Source organism: Gopherus flavomarginatus, chromosome 1 (assembly GCF_025201925.1).
Source record: "Gopherus flavomarginatus isolate rGopFla2 chromosome 1, rGopFla2.mat.asm, whole genome shotgun sequence".
Lineage (NCBI taxonomy): Eukaryota > Metazoa > Chordata > Testudines > Testudinidae > Gopherus > Gopherus flavomarginatus.
The window spans coordinates 339,312,055-339,331,964 of NC_066617.1; the positions used below are offsets into that span (position 1 = coordinate 339,312,055).

General features: G+C 43.8%; 1 protein-coding gene across 3 annotated transcripts in view; it reads right to left on the reverse strand.

The window, feature by feature from the left end:
- Positions 1 to 19,910, reverse strand: part of DYNC2H1 (dynein cytoplasmic 2 heavy chain 1) — a 421,699-nt gene that overhangs the window by 237,453 nt on the left and 164,336 nt on the right. For 2 of the 3 annotated variants that reach the window (XM_050927645.1, XM_050927637.1), the window contains exons 68-70: positions 16,994 to 17,128; positions 15,934 to 16,077; positions 1,485 to 1,574 (exon numbers count right to left, since the gene is read on the reverse strand). In XM_050927645.1, the coding sequence (XP_050783602.1) occupies positions 1,485 to 1,574; positions 15,934 to 16,077; positions 16,994 to 17,128 (369 nt within the window). Of the gene's footprint in view, positions 1 to 1,484; positions 1,575 to 4,063; positions 4,113 to 15,933; positions 16,078 to 16,993; positions 17,129 to 19,910 lie in introns of all 3 variants that reach the window. The other variant, XR_007770188.1, reaches the window with a different exon arrangement.

Consider the following 19,910-nt stretch of genomic DNA (forward strand, 5'->3'; position numbering starts at 1 on the left):
CTCAGTTAGACGGAGGTAGCCAGAGAGAGCAGACGCTAGGGCCCGAGCTCCCGCTGGGCCCGGCCTACCCCATGCCCGGTACCCGGATGGGTACTGGCCTGACCTCCCCTGGGGCCAGCACTCAGAAGAGCCGACTGAGCGGTCCGATGCTCAGCCCGTGGAGAAGCTGCCTGGACCTCCCGACGCCCGGTACCCCGAGGAGTGGATCGGACCTCCCGACGCCCGGTACCCCGAGGAGTGGATCGGACCTCCCGAACCCCAGTACCCCAAGGAGTGGACTGGACCTCCCGACGGCGGACACCCTGAGGAACCCATGGTCTGGGACGCCCCGGACGACGCTGACAGAGGGAAGGTACCCAGCGAGGGGGAGATTGGAAGTGGCTCGAGGGCAGCCGACCCCAGTCAGGCTGCAGGCTCGCCTGAGCCAATGGCAGTGTGTTTCGGTCAGGATTCTCCACTGACCGTCAGCAGCGTTAACAGCTGCTAGGGCCCCGGGCTGGAACGCAGTGGAGTGGGAGGGCCTGCGCTCCCCCTGCCACCCTTCCAAGGGTGGCAGACTCCCCCTCCCATGACCTGAGGAGGCCGTCTCGGTTACCTTGTTGCTCAGCCCCTGCTGGAAGGCCTGAGCATAGACTGTGTGCTGCCCCACCCTGTCTAAGGGCCTGGGCTTATATATATACTGTTACCTCGTTGCTCAGCCCCTGCTGGAAGGCCTGAGTATAGACTGTGTGCTGCCCCGCCTTGCCTAAGGGCCTGGGCTTATATATATACTATTACCTCGTTGCTCAGCCCCTGCTGAAAGGCCTGAGCATAGACTGTGTGTGTTGCTCCGCCCTGCCCAAGGGCCGGGGCGTACTTATATACTATTCTCTCGTGCTCAACCCCGCAGCAAGGGACGGGCCCGAGGCAGAAGGAGTGAGGCGAGCTGGTGTGGCTCCCCTCCCCCCTCAAGGTGGGTCGAGCCCCGGCCGCGCTCTACTACAGGGACCTATTGTGCAGGGCACTGTACAAGCACACACACGTAAAACAAAAAAGATTCAAGAAGGATGGAGAGCCAAAGCCATTTCTGCCACTTCTTAAACAAGAACAATATGTTTGATGGGGACAAACTTGTATCCTCTGCTGCAGTTCTGCAGAAGCTAGTGCAGCCTCAGCACTGAAAGAACCCCATGATCTCTGCATAAGGTTAAAAGAGAGACAGTACATATACGAGATTGCTGATGGGGCACAGAGGTCATTTTTTCTCCTAAAGCAGCCACAATGCTGCTCTGTTTTGGTGTATTACCCTGCTGAAGAACAATTACATGATACAAAGCCAGCTCACAAAAGCTAATGCACCCATTACTCATACATACTCAGAATTTAGTATTATAGTATAAACAGTGAACCAAAATACTGCACATGTGAAGCAGGCCAAGTTATGGTTGCTGTGAGAATATAGTTTCACATTTAGTACAGAAGAGATCAAAGAAAATGCATCTTACCTTAAACAAGCAGCGACAGACATATTCATACACCATGTGTTTTAACAAGCTGATAAGAGACATAATTCTTTCTTCAGTATTTTCTGAATCCTGAAAAAAATTACTTTGACATGAAAAGTTCAGCTAGACAAAAACATGCATTTATGTATGTATGTGCAAATACCTAGAGTGCACAATGGGCACTTAGGGCTGAGGATCCAGCCCATATGTTTAAAGTCATACACCTAAATAAGTGGCCTAATTTTCAGAGTTGCTGAGCACTCAGATTTCCTACTGAACTCACTTGCAGCCCCCAATGACTGTATTTAATGTCCCAAAACACAGATTTAGAGGTCTAAATTTAAATACTCAGATATGAACGTTCTGGCTTTAGTCATGGAAAATAGGCTGAATATTCAAAATATCTGTAACAAATTCCAGGGGATCTGAACCTGCAACCATTTGCACATAAACTATTACACTTTCCATTGCTCTACTCAGATACTATACCAAGAAAAATAGACTAAACTGGCAACCCAGGAGACTGTTTCTCTAAACCACAGACCAGGCACATTGCAGGAAGCAATAGCACAAGTTTCTCCACACTGCCCCATCCAAGTTTTAAACCGGCCTTGAAGGAACCATATCTGAGGCCTGGTCTACACTACGCGTTTATACTGCATTTAGCAGCGTTAAGCCAAATTTTACGCTGCACCTGTCCACACAACGAAGCCCTTTATATCGATATAAAGGGCTCTTAAAACCAATTTCTGTACTCCTCTCCGACAAGGGTAGTAGCGCTAAAATCGGTATTCCCATGTCAGATTAGGGTTAGTATGGCCGCAATTCGATGGTATTGGCTTCCGGGAGCTACCCCACGGTGCACCATTGTGACCACTCTGGAAAGCCATTTGAACTTGGATGCACTGGCCAGGTAGATACGAAAAGCCCCGCGAACTTTTGAATTTCATTTCCTGTTTGGCCAGCGTGGAGAGCTCACCAGTACAGGTGACCACTCAGAGCTCATCAGCACAGGTAACAATGCAGTCTCCTGAGAATCGAAAAAGAGCTCCAGCATGGACCGCACGGGAGGAACCGGATCTGATCACAGTATGGGGAGAGGATTCTGTGCTAACAGAACTCCATTCCAAAAGACGAAATGAAAAAACATTTGAAAAAATTTCCAAAGCCATGATGGACAGAGGCCACAACAGGGACTCAGTACAGTGCCGTGTGAAAGTTAAGGAGCTCAGACAAGCCTACCAGAAAACCAAACAAGCAAACGGAAAGTCCGGGGCAGGGCCGAAAACATACCACTTCTATGCTGACCTGCATGCAATTCTAGGGGAGTCCACCACCACTACCCCACCCCTGTCTGTGAATTCCGAGGTGGGGGTGGTAATCGCAGCCATGCTGAGGATTCTGCGGATGGGGAAAATGAGGAGGAAGCGGAGGACGAGCTTGTAGAGAGCACACAGCACTCCGTTCTCCCCAACAGCCAGGAGCTTTTTCTCACCCAGACGGAATTACCCTCCCAGCCCTCCCAAGCAACTATCCCAGACAATGAAGCCATGGAAGGGACCTCTGGTGAGTGTACCTTGTAAATATAAGACATGGTTTAAAAGCAAACGTTTTTTAATGATTAATTTGCCCTGAGGACTTGGGATGCATTCTCGGCTAGTACAGTTACTCGAAAAGTCTGTTAACATGTCTGAGGATGGAGTGGAAATTCTCCAGGGACATCTCCATGAAGCTCTCCTGGAGGTACTCCAAAAGCCTTTGCAGAATGTTTCTGGGCAGCGCTGCTTTACTCCATCCTCCATGGTAGGACACTTGACCACGCCATGCATGTAGCAAGTAATCTGGTATCACTGCATGACAAAGCCTAGCTGCGTAGGGTCCCAGTGACTGCTGGCATTCAAGCAACATCCATTCTTTATCTTGCTGTGTTATCCTCAGGAGAGTGATATCGATTGTAGGGTAATAATTGGAGATATACCAATCTCCTAGAACTGGAAGAGACCTTGAAAGGTCATCGAGTCCAGCCCCTTGCCTTCACTAGCAGGATCAATTTTTGCCCCAGATCCCCAAGTGGCCCCCTCAAGGATTGAACTCACAACCCTGGGTTTAGCAGGCCAATGCTCAAACCACTGAGCTATCCCTCCCCCCATGGTAACCTGGTTGAAATTCAGGAATTTAAGTAAGGGGACAGAGATGGCCATTCCTACTGGGCTGTTTGCCTGTGGCTTAAAATAAATCCTTCCTTGCAGGTAGCCAAGCGGGGGGGAAGGGGAGGAGGCGATTGGTGCAGAGCTTTTCCATGTTTGGCTAGCAGGGATCTTTCTTGCTACCAGCCACGTGGTTGCGGTGGGGGGAAATGGGGGTGTCTAGCAGTGATCTTTCCTGCTACCAGCCACGCGGTTGGGGGTGGAGGGAAGGGAGATGTTTACCAGCGATCTTCCATGATACCAGCCACAGGGTGGTTTCTGCTGCTGCACGTTAACAGGAAAGCAGCAGCACTCAACGGGCTTTGCTTGCTATTTGGAAAAGGAGGGCGCTGGATAGATGAAGGCTGCAGAAGACGAAAGACAATGGCATACCATGGCCGCACGCAAGCCGAATTCTGCTGCCCGGACCTGCGTCTGTGATCTGTAACACCAAAGCCGCAGGCACTCAATATTAAGATGCAAAATGTGACCTTGTAGTGAAAACACATATGCTATGTAAGGTGAATAGCGTTGTTCACCGTGAAAGAGTATGACCATTGTTCTCTAAAATGTATCTTTTTAAATACTTCTCTCTCTTTTTTCCCTCCCTCATGCAGCTGCAAATTTTTCAAGCCTCCCTACTCCGTCCCGAAGGCTATCTCAGATAAGGCAGTGGAAAAAAAAGACACGAGAAGAAATGTTTTCGGAAATCATGGAAGTGACCCGCAATGAAAAAGCTCATCTGAATAAGTGGAAGGACGTGGTAGCAAAGTACAGGAAAGATGCCAGTGACCGTGAGGACAGGAGGGCAAACGTGAGGACAGGAGAGATGCTCGATATGAGAGGTGGTGACAGGAAGATCAGCGGTGGCGGGATGCAACTCTGGGGCTGCTGCGTGATCAAACTGACATGCTCCAGCGTATGGTGGAGCTTCAGGAACGGCAACAGGATCACAGAGTGCCGCTGCAGCCCCTGTATAACCACCCTCGCCCCTCACCATGTTTCTTAGCCTCCTCACTCACCAGACGAGTAAGAACTCGTGGGGGGAGGCTCCGTGCACCCGCCCACTCCACCCCAGTGGACAGCCCAACCAAAAGGCTCTCATTATTATGAAATTTTTTTAGTGGCCTTTTCCTTCCCTACTATTCTCCTCCCAAACCCCACGCAGGCTACTTTGTCAGTTCTCTCCTTCTTTTTATAATTAGGTAATAAAGAATACATGGTTTTTAAATGAGAGTGACTTTATTTCCTTAGAAAGCAAGCTGTGATCAAAGGGGGTGGATGGGTGGGTGGCTTACAGAGAATGAGTCAATCAGGGGGCGGGGTCATCAAGGAGAAACAAACACAACAGTCACATTGTACCCTGGCCAGTATTTTCAAAGCTTCTCTAATGCGCACCGCTTCCTGGTGTGTTCTTTTAATAGACCTGGTGTCTGGCTGTGCGAAATCAACGGCCAGGTGATTTGCCTCAGCCTCCCACCCCGCCTTAAAGGTCTCCTTGGCTGAAGTCTGAGCAAGTCAGTAATGTGCGCCAGCGCACCTTTAAATGGCCAAATGCACATTCTACCACCATTATGCACTTGCTCAGCCTGTAGTTGAACAGCTCCTGACTACTGTCCAGGCTGCCTGTGTATGGCTTCATGAGCCATGGCATCAAGGGGTAGGCTGAGTCCCCCAGGATAACTACAGGCATTTCAACATCCCCAACTGTTATTTTCTGGTCTGGAAAGTAATTCCCTTGCTGCAGCCGTTTAAACAGAGTAGTGTTCCTGAGGACGCGAGCGTCATGAACCCTTCCCAGCCATCCCACGTGGATGTTGATGAAATGTCCCTTGTGATCCACCAGTGCTTGCAGCACCATGGAAAAGTACCCTTTGTGGATTATGTACTGGGTGCCCTGGTGCTCCAGTGCCAAGATAGGGATATGGGTTCTATCTATCGCCCCACCACAGTTAGGGAATCCCATTGCAGCAAAGCCATCAACTATGACCTGCACATTTCCCAGAGTCACAAACTTTCGTAGCAGCAGCTTAGTGATTCAACTGGCTACTTGCATCACAGCAGCCTCCACAGTAGATGTGCCCACTCCAAATTGATTCCCGACTGACCGGTAGCTGTCTGGCGTTGCAAGCTTCCACAAGGCTATTGCCACTCACTTCTTAACTGTGAGGGCTGCTCTCATCTTGGTATTCTGGCACTTCAGGGCAGGGGAAAGCAAGTCACAAAGTTCCATGAAAGTGCCCTTATGCATGAGAAAGTTTCGCAGCCACTGGGAATCATCCCACACCTGCAACACTATGCGGTCCCACCAGTCTCTGCTTGTTTTCCGGGCCCAAAATCGGCAATCAATGGCTAGAACCTGCTCCATTACCAGTAAGATCTCCAAAGCGCAGGGGCCCGCAGTTTGACAGAATTCTGTGTCCATGTCCTCATCACTCTCGTCGCTGCTCTGCTGCAGTCGCCGCCTCCTCGCCTGGCTTTGCAGGTCCCAGTTCAGCATTGACTGCACGAGAATATGCGAGGTGTTTAAAATGTCCATAATTGCTGTCTTGAGCTCAGCAGGGTCCATGCTTGCCGTGGAATGGCGTCTGCACAGTTCACCCAGGAAAAAAGGCGCAAAACGGTTGGCTGCTGCTGTTTTCACGGAGGAAGGGCTGAGGCTGTACCCAGAAGCACCAGCAGCAATGTTTTTTGCCCCACTAGGCACTGGGATCTCAACCCAGCATTCCAATGGGCGGGGGAGACTGCAGGAACTATGGGATAGCTACCCACAGTGCAACACTAGGGAAATCGACGCTAGCCTCGGTACATGGACGCACACCGCCGAATTAATGTGCTTAGTGTGCAGTGTTCACTCGACTTTATACAATCTGTTTTAAAAAACTAGTTTCTGTAAAATCGGAATAATCCCGTAGTGTAGACATACCCTAAGAATGAAAGAATAGTTAAGTCTCCATTCTCATTAAATCCTTCATCTCCAATAGCCTTCATATGCTGATAACTTGCCCTCACTGCTGATTTATTAATTATTGTTATACATTTAAATTGCAGTTGCATCTAGACACTCACCCCAGGTTGGGCCACATTGTACCAGGCATTATACAAAACATCTAGAAAATGGCAATCCTAGTCCCCAAAGCATTTACTATCTAAAAGACAAAACACAGCAGGAGGATGAAACAAACGAGGGTGTCAGGATGAGGGTTGAGGAGATGGGGGTGTAATAAAAATAATAGTATCTGTACGGTTTGTTGGCTAATCAGCAGCAGTAAACACAATTTGCACATGCTTAGCCATTATCAGGTTGCCTGTACTGTAAGCATTATGAGGAAGGACTTGAAGAAGGATAATGTGGCTTTACAAATTGACTTGATGGGAAGTTTTCCCACATCTATAGGGTAACTCAGGAGAGAGCTTGAAGATGCTTGTCAGAGTAGTAGAAAAGCAGGTAATCAACTTTACAATAGGATATTAGGATGGATAGGTAGTATGGTGCTAAATTGTGACAGGTTTTGAAAATAAATACAAGAAGTTCGTGTTTGATGTTATGGAAAGAGGTGGGGCCAGTGGAGGATTGCAAGGAGGGGTAATGAGCCAGCAAAATGGACTTAGCAGCAGCATTTTGAATGGCCTTGAAGGGGTGGGAAGAGGGCAGAGAGAAAAGGTCAAATCTTGGAAATGTGGTTCAGGAAGAAGTGGTAACATTTAGTCACAGCCTTAATTTGTGGGGTTAATGAGAAGGCTGATCTGAAGATGAATCCAAGATTATGGGCCTGAGCAACAGGGAGAGTGTATGTATTATCCACCATGACAAATGGGGGAGAGAATGGGCTTGCGGGGACAGGAACTATGTTTTGGTCATACTAGTTGTATTCAAACTAGTGAAAGGTTCCATTTCCTCTTACTAAACTACTGAAACTTTTAGAACCCCGAGCCTTTGCTCCTTTCCTTATTCTGTCCCTTACTGGAAGAATTTGCTTTATTCACAGATTAGTCACTGAACAGCCTATATTTAAATAAATAAAACCTCAAGATTCCCTGTAGTCAACCTTGTATTTTCATATGTACTGTAATCTTAGCCAAAGAGCCTAAACTACAAAAAAAGAGGTTACTTAGGTGGTGCAGTAACTAGAGTTCTTCAAAATATGTCCCCTTCAGGTGTACCTGTGCCCTATGCTTTTGATCAGAGATTTCTGGTAGCAGTACCCATTCAGCCCATGCATATGCCCCACACATTCCTGTGGCCCAGGCCAAGGCTACATGGGGCTGTGTCGGTGAACCATCCTCTGTTCCTTCTCCACTGCAAAGTCCCACAGGGGAGGCTCTAAAACAGAGGGGAAGGAGGACAGGGAGTGGAGCACCCACAGAGCCATCCATCTGAAAAAATTCCCGTCACTGCAAAAGGTGAGTTACCGCTCCTTCAGGTGACTCCCAAGCACCACCTCACTAAAGAGAGGGGATGTTTAGAGCAGAGTCCAATACAGAAGAATTGCATTGCCTACATCAGCATCTGATCTTTCCCCAGGCACCAGGGCATAATGATTAGAGAAAGTATGAACAGAGAAAGTTGTCACTCCACAAACGTCTGCAATTGGTACATCCTTTAATACGGCCACAAATGTAGATAGTGCTCCTGTGGAATGTGCTATCACTCTCAAGGGAGGCTGAACATGAATACTGTTGTAACAGATCTTAACATAACCAGAGATCCACTCTGACAACCTCTACTTTGAAATTACTGAACACTTGTTTCTGGCAGCAATGGATGCAAATAATCTAGGAGATCTTCTAAATTGTTTGGTCCTATCTAGATAGAAGGCTAATGCCCTCCTGACATCTAGGGTATGGAATATGGCTTCTTGACTAATCTGATGCAGTTTGGGGAAAAACACAGGAGATGAATAGTTCTATTAATATGAAATTCTAAGGACACCTTAAGTAAAAATCTTGGATGAGTCCATAGTGACACTTTCTGTCTGGTGAATAACTTAAATGTTGGTACTGCCATTAAAGTCCCCAATTCTCCAACCCTTCAGGGAGAAGAAATGATAGCTACCAGGAAGGCTGTCTTCAAATGATAAATATAATAGAAAACACATAGCTAATGACTCAAAAGGATGTTTCACAAGGCAATTAAGGAGTAGGTTCAGGTCCCAGCTAGAAGTAGGATCTCTGACTTGTGGGGAGATATTTGAAAAACCTCTTAGGAATCTTGCTATAGTTGGGTGAGCAAAGAGTGAAAAACCCTCTAGGGGTGTGTGAAAAGCTGTTATTGCTATTAAGTGAACCTTAATAGAATTCATAGAAAGACTGGATGTTTTCTAACTGGTAATTCAATATCTTAAGAAGAAGAGAGCGAGTTGGCGAAATCTGATGATAGTTACATCAAAGATAATATTGTTTTCATTTCTGGAGGTAAGTACTTCTTATAGATTCTTTTCTGTTATTTAATACAATGTGTTGTACCTCTGATAAACAGAATATCTCTATTCCTGAGAGCCATCAAGGAAACATACTTGGAGCCCCAGAAAGATCCTGCCAACGGGGTGAAATGTTCAACTGTCATCCTAAGTCAGTAGGAATGAACCAACTGAAAACTGCTGTGAAGAGTGACAGGTCAGTCTCACTAGTCAACAATACCAAACTTGTCTTGGCCATGTTGGTGCTATCAGTGTGACTCTGGCCTGATTTTGTTTGATCTTGCTGAGAACCTTTAACAGTAATAGTATTGGTGAATACACGTAGAGAAGTCCTTTCATTCCTCAGGGACTGGGGATTAAGACCTCCTCTGGAGCAATACCTGATGCAATTTGCGTTGGCTGCCATGGCAAACAGAGCAATCTCCAGGAAACCCCAAGCTAAGAACATCTTGTGGACGACTTGGGAGTTCAGTTCCCATTCGTAATTTAGAAAGAAATGAGTGCTAAGGTTGTCTGTCCTGGTGTTCTGAATATCATAGAATCATAGAAGATTATGGTTGGAAGAGACCTCAGGAGGTCATCTAGTCCAATCCCTTGCCAAACTAAACCCCAAATATGTGTGAGGTAATAAGCTGAGATGACTATCTGGTTGGCTATGCACCAATTCCAGAGTTTTATCAATTCAGCATAGGGTGATAGGGAATATTCTCCTCCTTGACAGTTGATATAATACATGCAAGCCACAGTGTCTGTCATTATCCTTACTGACTTGGATCTGATAAGAGGTAGAAAGTGTATGCAAGCATTTTTAACTGCTCTCAATTCCAAAAGATTGATGTGGAGATGCTACTCTTATAGTAACCATTTTCCTTGCACCTTATGAGGGCCCAGATGCGCCCCCTTAACCAAAACTGAAGCATCAAATATTATCACTCTGGTAGGGGAATTCTGAAATAATGGAACACATGCACAGGTTTTTGTCAGGTCCTTCCACCAGCTTAGTGAACATACGAACCCACTGGGGAACAGACAGTAACCAGCATAGGCTCTGCTTCCTTGGTTTGGAGCCATCCCTGTAGACCTCAGAGATGTCATCCGGCACGCTGCACTACAAAGATGCAAGCTGGCATGGATCCCAGCAGTTGAAGATAAGTTACTTGAGGAGAGCCCTAAATCTTTGAGATGAAATTCACTAATGCAAGAAATCTGCTGGAAGGGAGATACATTCTGCCTGTCACTGTATCCAGGGAAGTTCCTATGAAGTTTAGACACTGTAGTGGAGTCACAAGGATTTTTTGAAGTTGATTTGAAGGCCCAGACTGTGAAACAGAGAACATGTCATTTTACTAACACGGATACTGATACTATGTGCTCTGATCAACAATTATATCCAAATGACATATGTGATCAGCAATTACCACCAGAATCTCTGGCAGTACTCATGGGACAGAAGATAGGCTGAAAGGCCACACCCTGGAGTGTAGTGCTTGTTGTTGTGCGAAGGGTGAATAACAACATGAAAATATGCATCTTTTAAGTCGACAGTTGTGAACCAATCTCCTAAATATTATGAGGGAATTATTGCTGCAAGGGTCATCATCATGAATTTCTGCTGTTTTACATATCTGTTTAGAGACCTGAGGTCTAAAACTGGCCTTCATTCTCCCTTCTTTTTGGGAAACAGGAAGTATTTTGAATAGATTCTCCTTTTCCTGTGCTGTACAGGAATTAGTTCTATTGCTCCTAAACATATAAGTGAGGCCACCTCAAGTGCCAGCAACAGATTGTGATAGGGGTCCCTGAAGAGCTATAAGGAGGATGAATGGGTAGGAGGGATAGACATGATATCAATAGTGTAATAGATGTTATGACTTCCAAAATCCATTTGTCTGAAATTACATTCTCCACGCAGCCTGAAAATGGAAGAGAGTATGATGTTGCAACTGTAAAACCCTGTTGATTGAATGGGTGTGATTCTTGATCAAGCCATCAAAACTCTCGTATAGAGGTTGTAGATGGCTGAGAAGATGTAGCTATAGCTGAAAGAGGTTTTGTTCTTAGACTATCTTGGTCTCTTAGTTGGGGGTTCAGATGGTCTATGATAAGTTGCATATACGGATGGGTGTGCTCTTTGTGTCATCTGAGACCTATTAAATCTCCTCTTATTTACAGGAGTATACATACTTACAGATCACAGCAGAGGTCTCGAGTCCTTTAAAGTGAGGAGAGATATAGCCATCAAGTCTTGCAACTGCAAAGGGGAGGTGTTTGATGATACTCTGGTCCTCTCTGGGGAAGCCTAATACCTGGAGCCAAGATACTCTTCTCATGACCAGAGAGATAGATATAGACCAGGCTGCAGTATCTGCAGCATTCAAGGAAGCCTGGAGCGATGTCTTTGCCAGGAACTGACCATGTTGTATAATGGCCTTTAATTGGTCACAATGTACCTCTAGCAGGTGCTCAATAATGCAATTGAATTTGTTGCAATTTAAATAGTCTTATATGGCTCTGAGTGCCTGATGGTTCACTATTCTGAAGTGTGGCTAAAGAGAAAGATTTGTGTCCAGAAAGATCAAGCTTCCTGTGATCCTTAGTGTACAGGGCGAACTTTGAGCAATGTTGTCTGCTTTGTTCATTAATGGTTTCAACTATTAGGGAATTCAGAGCCGAGTGAGAAAATACAAACTCCAGTTCCATGGCAGGGACATAACACATTTTATCTGCCCTCTTGCAGGTAGGCTGGGGTATGCCAAACTGTCTTAGTGGGCTCCATCGGAGCTTCATTGTCTGGAACGGCAATCCTCATAGATGTCAAAGTGTAAAATATCTAGAAATTTATGATGGGACTCCTGAACCTCCTCTAAGTGTATCAGCAATTTGCTTAATCAGGTCCTGAAACTGTCTGAAGTTGTCCATCATAGAAGATGGTGGATGCATCACAGTTTCATCAGGCAATGAGGAGGAAATATTAATAAGAGGCGTCATCTCCTTATTCAGCCTTGCTTCTTGAAGGTCTCCTCTGGCATAGATTGTAGTACAGCAATTTGAGGAGAATTGGAGATTCTCTATTCCGTTCCAGTGCAAAGACCTCATTGCAAATTGTTGATCACAGATCACCCATGGTCCTAGCAAGGCTACTGAGGGGGCCTATATGGCATAGCTGGAAACATCCGTCTGTGATCCTGATATGTGATGTCATTTGAAGTCTATCCTTCTGTAATACATCAATGTAGAGGGGAGAGCTAAGTGTCTTAGAATAGGCAATGGAATCGTGCACTAAAATTTAAGAGTCTAAGGAGTCCTCTTCCACATATTCCAAAGGGAGCACAGATGTTCAGCTTGCAAAGCAGATGGGAGGAGTAAGGTACTCCAGATAACTGAGTGGTAAATGACAAACCCCTAGCACCAATTAACAAAGGAGACTCAAGCGCCAAACATACTATCAGGTCTTTAGGGTACCTAAATTCTTGGAGTATTGATGTTGTCGAAGACAGGGTTGAGTGAGAACCCATGGAGGATGGCTTTGGTACCAATGCAGGTGGTACCAAGTGTTGGGGTATGTAAGGGTTAAACAAAAATGTGGGTAACCACTATAGGGAGTAAAGGCACAGGCAGGCACTGTCTCTTTGCTTGATAAATAAAGTTGCCACCATTTTCCCTCCCCTTCTGCTTGTTAAGAATAGATAAGCATTGCAGCTGTATAAGGAATGTGTTTGTCTGAGGAATACCCTTTGGGTGAAGAAGTGTTATCTCCCCACTTCCTTCCTTTCCCAGTTACATAAACAAGCTCGAGGTCATGGCCCCTTCCTCCCTCCCATGTGAACTGCTGATTAAGGGAACTTATGACTACAATTATTGCAAAGAAATGTATCTTCAAGGTAAAAATGTCTGTAGAATATGCTTAATACTGTAAACAGTAAACAGGCAGATATAATTATATTCAGTATATGGCTATTAATATTCATTATATGGGCATTCATATTATCAAATACAGGTTTGGGGAGTGTTGTAGTAAATGTGGGTATTTACATATTAACTTATATAAAAGAGCATGAGGTGATTAACTCAGTGCTTACTCGACATTTGGGTCGAGGGGAACATGTACCAAAAGAAAGAAGCCCGTTTACTCAATCTGCCTCTGGGTCCCCCGTTCCTTCTTTTCATCTCCAACACTGAGCACCTGGCATGGGAGTGAGACACCTCCATTTCCATCAGTATGGTACGTACCCAAGTGGTCTTTGTTATCGTTGACTTTCACGTTACCAGCACCTACTGTTGTTCAGGGACATGCTTAGAACTCTTCTCAACAGTGTCTCTGTCACTTTGGGTACGGGCACCCAAAAACAATACTGAGTCTCTGTTAGATAACTGACTCCTCTTTGCCTTTGCAGTACTGGCATCACTCTGCGTCTGCAAGGAACTCCCCTTGGAACTTGAGGTCTCAATAGCCTTCTTGTGCATTGGTGACTGAACTCTTCTTGGAGATTTACTCCTTACTTCCTTCGGCTTAGAAGTAGATGTCGAGGCTACCTATGCTGAGGACTTCAGTACCATAGATGTATTCGTTGCTGCAGTACTGCCTATCCCTCTAACAGTCTCTGGTGACTGAGATCTTGGTTGAGTGGATGGCGCACTGGCAGTAATGGGAAGTCTATGCCCCGGCTGGGGGTGGGGGTTGTCCCTCCATCCCTGGATCCGAAACTGGTTATAGAACTTACTCTATCATCAGGAGTTTAAACTTGATATCCCTATTTTTACAGGATCTACTCTTGAAGGAAGTACAGATTTGGGAGATATGAATATCACTCAAAGAGTGGAGACACTGGGAATGCCTGTCACTGATCAGAATAGCTTCATGACAGGAAGGCATCTCTTGAATCCCGAGAAGGCCCAGCATTACTGAGCAAAATAATCAAAAAGAGCCCTAGAAGAGGAAAGTGATTAAAAATTACCTAACTGTATCTATGAAAATATATGGTTTCAGAGTAGCAGCCATGTTAGTCTGTATCTGCAAAAAGAACAGGAGTACTTGTGGCACCTTAGAGACTAACAAATTTATTTGAGCATAAGCTTTCGTGGGCTACAGCCCACTTCTTCAGATGCATAGAATGGAACATATATTGAGGAGATAAGGAGAGCATGAAAAGGTGGGAGTTGTCTTACCAACTCTGGGAGGCCAATTAAGTAAGAGAAAATAACTTTTGAAGTGATAATCAGGATAGCCCAGTACAGACAGTTTGATAAGAAGTGTGAGAATACTTACAAGGGGACATAGATTCAATGTTTGTAATGTATCAGAGGGGTAGCAGAGTTATTCTGGATCTGTAAAAGCAGCAAAGAATCCTGTGGCACCTTATAGACTAATAGATGTTTTGGAACATGAGCTTTCATGGGTGAATACCCACTTCATTAGATGCAGTGGGTATTCACCCACGAAAGCTCATGCTCCAAAACATCTGTTAGTGTATAAGGTGCCACAGGATTCTTTGCTGCTTTTACAATGTTTGTAATGGCTCAGCCATTCCCAGTCCCTGTTCAAGCCTAAATTGATTGTATCTAGTCTGCATATCAATTCCAGCTCAGCAGTTTCTCGTTGGAGTCTGTTTTTGAAGCTTTTCTGTTGCAAGATTGCCACCCGCAGGTCTGTCATTGAATGACCAGACAAGTTAAAGTGTTCTCCTATTGGTTTTTGAGTGTTATGATTCCTGATGTCAGATTTGTGTCCATTAATTCTTTTGCGTAGAGACTGTCCGGTTTGGCCAATGTATATGGCAGAGGGGCATTGCTGGCACATGATGGCATATATCACATTGGTAGATGTGCAGGTGAATGAGCCCGATGGTATGGCTGATGTGATTAGGTCCTATGATGATGTCGCTTGAATAGATATGTGGACAGAGTTGGCATCGGGCTTTGTTGCAAGGATAGGTTCCTGGGTTAGTGTTTTTGTTCAGTGATGTATGGTTGCTGGTGAGTATTCGCTTCAGGTTGGGGGGTTGTCTGTAAGCGAGGACAGGTCTGTCTCCCAAGATCTGTGAGAGTGAGGGATCATCTTTCAGGATAGGTTGTAGATCTTTGATGATGCACTGGAGAGGTTTTAGTTGGGGGCTGAAGGTGACATCTAGTGGTGTTCTGTTATTTTTTTGTTGGGCCTGTCTTGTAGGAGGTGACTTCTGGGTACTCGGCTGGCTCTGTCAATCTGTTTTTTCACTTCAGCAGGTGGGTATTGTAGTTTTAGGTGCCACAAGTTCTGTTCTTTTTATAAAAATATATGTATTTTCATAGATATAATTAGGCAAGAGAGAAAGGAAAAAGAAAAAAAAGGGGGAGAACAGTTCCAACTACTATAAGCATTAAAAAATAATTAGTTAGCATACAGTTAGTTAACTAATTGCTAAATATTACAGATAACAAGTAGACTCCATCTCAGAGCAAAGCTGGCTGAAAAGGAACTTGGGGCAGTTTGCCCACGCAGCCCCATATAGCCTCGGCGGGAAGCACAAGGATATGGGGCACATGCCCAGGCCCAATGGGCACAGCTACTGAAAATCTCTGATCAAAGGCACAGAGTGCAGGCGCATCTGAAGTGGAGCACCCACAAAGACACCACTCAAAGAAGAATGGATGTTACTTGATTTTGACTGTTGCAACAAGGATATGACTCCTACATACTGAAAGTAAATACATATATTTGGAATGTATAATGTACAGCAAATACAACATGTCCATATTAATGTTATTTTATTCTTTAAAAACATCTAGAGCACTTATGAATTTTTAAAAACCACAAGCATATTGATCCCTCTCCAGCATTCACAGCTGCAAAAAAACAGGACATACCTGCTTGCTTTGCAAAGCCCTTTGGAAAAGTCGGAGGAAAGCAGCCAAACTAAAACGGTACATGTTATTAATTTTGGACAAGTCAGAGATAATAAAGTACATCTTGCTGGCACTCTCAGCTAGAGGGAGATAGGCATCCCTCTCCTGTGGATAAAAAGAAAAAATACTCAGGATCAGGACTCTACTGCCATCTAAGGGTCACTAAATATTTGTTCAACCTAGCAAAAAACCACTCAGATTCATTCTACAACTTCAGAATACACCATAACCAATTACGATAAAATCAAAGATATTTTGGTTACTAACATACTTCAAACTCTACTACACTAAAAAATTAATCCACATACAAATATGAATTAAACAAGTTCATTTGTGTTTCTAGAATTAAAATTATATGTGTACTCTTATTATAAGCCCTAATGCTTTAATTTATAGTATTCTTATTATAACTCCTGCAATTTTAGGGCATATAATCCAGGCTTTTACATTAGTTCCAGTTTGAAATTTCACAAAAAACATGTTAGTTCAAAATTACTTTTCTATTCTTTTCATTTTAAACATTTTTTTTATTTAAAAAAGATTGTTTCAGTTACGTACTCATTCAAGAAGTGTAAAACAGGTAAAGTATAACAATTAAAAATGCTTTCGGTGCTTGTATATCTGAAAATATCCTATACTTCAAAGAAAGAAATAAGCACAGCACTACCCTTACACACGTAGATGCATGCATGAAATCTTGGCTCCACTGAAATCAATGGCAAAACTCCCCATTGACTTCAGTGGGACCAGGATTTCACCTCTGATTTGTTCATATCCATCTTTAAACATCAGACATGATAAGTGCTCTCATTTTAGCATTAGACATGTAGTGAAATAGCAAGTATAATAGTACAAAAAATAATAACCGACCAACTAAAGCAGAAAATAACGTATGTAGGAGATAATCCCTATATATTACAGAGTTCGTCCATGGACATCAACAGGATTACACAGGAGCAATAATGTTATTTCTGACATTGAAAAAAATATCAAAAATAAACATTTTAAGAAAAGACATCACCTGATCAAGAGAAATTTGAAGTTTGTGAGACTCAGCAAGAGATTCTTGGATGAGTGCACTACTTGCTTTAGTCTGATTCAAAGATTCAATCAGATCCTTATTTTCAAGTAGGTTGCCTTGTGATGTTGCAAGAGTCTGAAAAAATTAAAATTACCTTGAGTAATAAATTAACACATAAGTTTACACTTCAGGAAACTGTGCAATGTATAAATGGAATATGATGCTGATACTAATACCAGAATTTATCTTGAGAAATTATTCTTACCTTTGCAGGTGTCTCTAACATGTTTGTTAGTCTTGGAACCGATAAAAAGCATATTAGAGATAAGATGGTCAATCTGAAAACTGAAATGTTATGTTGGTGCAGCAATAAAACACATGAACAATCTGCTGAAATTCGAGTGGCCTAGGTTAGAGTTGCTAGCTTTTATTGGGCTTATAGAAAAAGATGGTCTCGTAGCCAGAGTCTTATCCACTCCCCTCTAAAAGGCGAATCTGAGACTCACATTGTCATAAACAGATAGCTAAGGGTTAATGTCTCTTTCACCTGAAGCACCTGACCAGAGGACCAATCAGGAAACCGGATTTTTTCAACTCTGGGTGGAGGGAAGTGTGTGTCTGAGTCTTTTGTCTGCCTGCCTGCTTTCTCTGAGCTTTGGAGAAGCAGTTTCTACTTTCTAGTCTTCTGTTTCTAAGTGTAAGGACAAAGAGATCAGATAGTAAGTTCTATGGTTTCTTTTCTTTGGTATTTGCATGAATATAAGTGCTGGAGTGCTTTGATTTGTATTCTTTTTGAATAAGGCTGTTTATTCAATATTCTTTTAAGCAATTGACCCTGTGTTGTATCATCTTAATACAGAGAGAACATTTGTATGTATTTTTCTTTCTTTTTATATAAAGCTTTCTTTTAAGACCTGTTGAAGTTTTTCTTTACTTCAGGGAAATTGAGTCTGTACTCACCAGGGAATTGGTGGAAGGAAGAAATCGGGGAGATCTGTGTGTTGGATTGCTAGCCTGATTTTGCATGGGGGGAATAGGAAAGTACTTTTTGTTTCCAGGATTGGAAACAGAGAGGGGGGAGTCTCTCTGTGTAGTTTCACAGAGCTTGTGTCTGTGTATCTCTCCAGGAGCACCTGGAGGGGGGAAGGGAAAAAGGATTATTTCCCTTTGTTGTGAGACTCAAGGGATTTGGGTCTTGGGGTCCCCAGGGAAGGTTTTTCAGGGGGACCAGAGTGCCCCAAAACATTCTAATTTTTTGGGTGGTGGCAGCAGGTACCAGGTCCAAGCTGGTAACTAAGCTTGGAGGTTTTCATGCTAACCCCCATATTTTGGACGCTAAGGTCCAAATCTGGGACTAAGGTTATGATACACATGCAGGAATTATTTAATAGTTTTCCTTTTATAATTTTAACCTGCAGTTGGCTGGCTTTTATAATCTTGCAGATTCCAAGGAATTTTCTACCTAGGTACTTTCTCTGTAAAGACACTCCTCCTCTCTCCCACCTGCAGCTACTATGATTTACTAGCAACTACGAAAGTCAGAGCATGAGATTGTGGAACACTTCTGGCAGACTGAGAGCTCAAGCACAGTGAGGCTGCATCTACACTGCAAAGCAACAGGGCTTGAACCCTGGGTCCCAGCTTGACTCAGGCTCAGACCCTCCACCTCTGTGGGATCCTGGGAGCCTGGGCCCAAGCCCTGGGTTAGCATGATTTATATGTAGACAGAAGGGGTTAGGCATAAACCCTGAGTTTGAACCCTGGTCTTACATTGCAGCATAAATATACCCTAAACTGAAATCTGAGCACCCAATTGGCATGTGTCCCATAGGAATAAGAGGATGGGCCTCTTCAAAGAACCCATAAACTCTAGTATATAAAACTGAGGTCACCGTGTGTTCAAAAAAATTGATTGAACCCAACAAGAAGCTGCAGAATCTTAAGAGCAACTGCTGTGCAGAAAGGACTCTCTCCCATCCCAGGATGAACAGGAAAAGAAGTGGTGAGATTTCACTTGAAAGACTATTTCCCCTTCTATTCTTTAACATAAAAATAACTGTAGGTTATCTTGATAAGTCTACACACACTCTAGTAAGACCTCAAGTAAGCATATACTTGCTTTTAACTCCTTTATATGTCTAAGCAAATTGGCCTAGAGAGACTGAAAACAATAACTTGAAGCAATTGTTTTTAATATTCTAAACTTGTCCATGCCTGGATCAACCTCATCAAAGAGTACCAACCACAGTGCCTTAAAGATAAGTGAATCATTGAAAGTGTGATCAATGTGTAAAGAATTGAGAATTTATTATCATAAGTAAATGTAATAAAAATCTTGGCAATTTGCATTGTTCTTTGATATAACTGCTGAGGCTCAACTCTATTCTATGCTAATTGCTTGCAAGACTGTACTGTGTGTGTAACACATGCCTAGATGATTGGTATTATCTACACGAGTGGTGAACTGTGGCTGGATACTAACGTGGTTCTGGATGAATTAATACATTATTGGTTGGTTAAGAATAAGCAAGTGTCCTGGTTTGAGAAATACTGTTCAAGTTAAAAGTTGACCTAAAAAGAACCCAGTATTAAAAGTAGCAACACTCCCTGGGCTCAATAAAAAGGAGTTATTTTATTAATACTATTCAATTGGCAAACAAAGTTTGCTAGATTTCAGCTTGAAAATCTAACTAGCAAATTAAAAAACTGATCCCCCTTTCCTGCTTACAGAGGTAAGTAAATGGACAGTGGAAGGATATTATTTACTTTTTTTAAAAAGAGAAAGTTACTCACCTTGTGCAGTAACTGAGGTTCTTCAAGATAGTTGTCCCTGTGGGTGCTCCACTTTAGGTGTCTTGGTGCCCTGCGCTTCTAATCAAAGATTTGAAGTAGCAGTGTCCTGGCTGGCCACTCATGC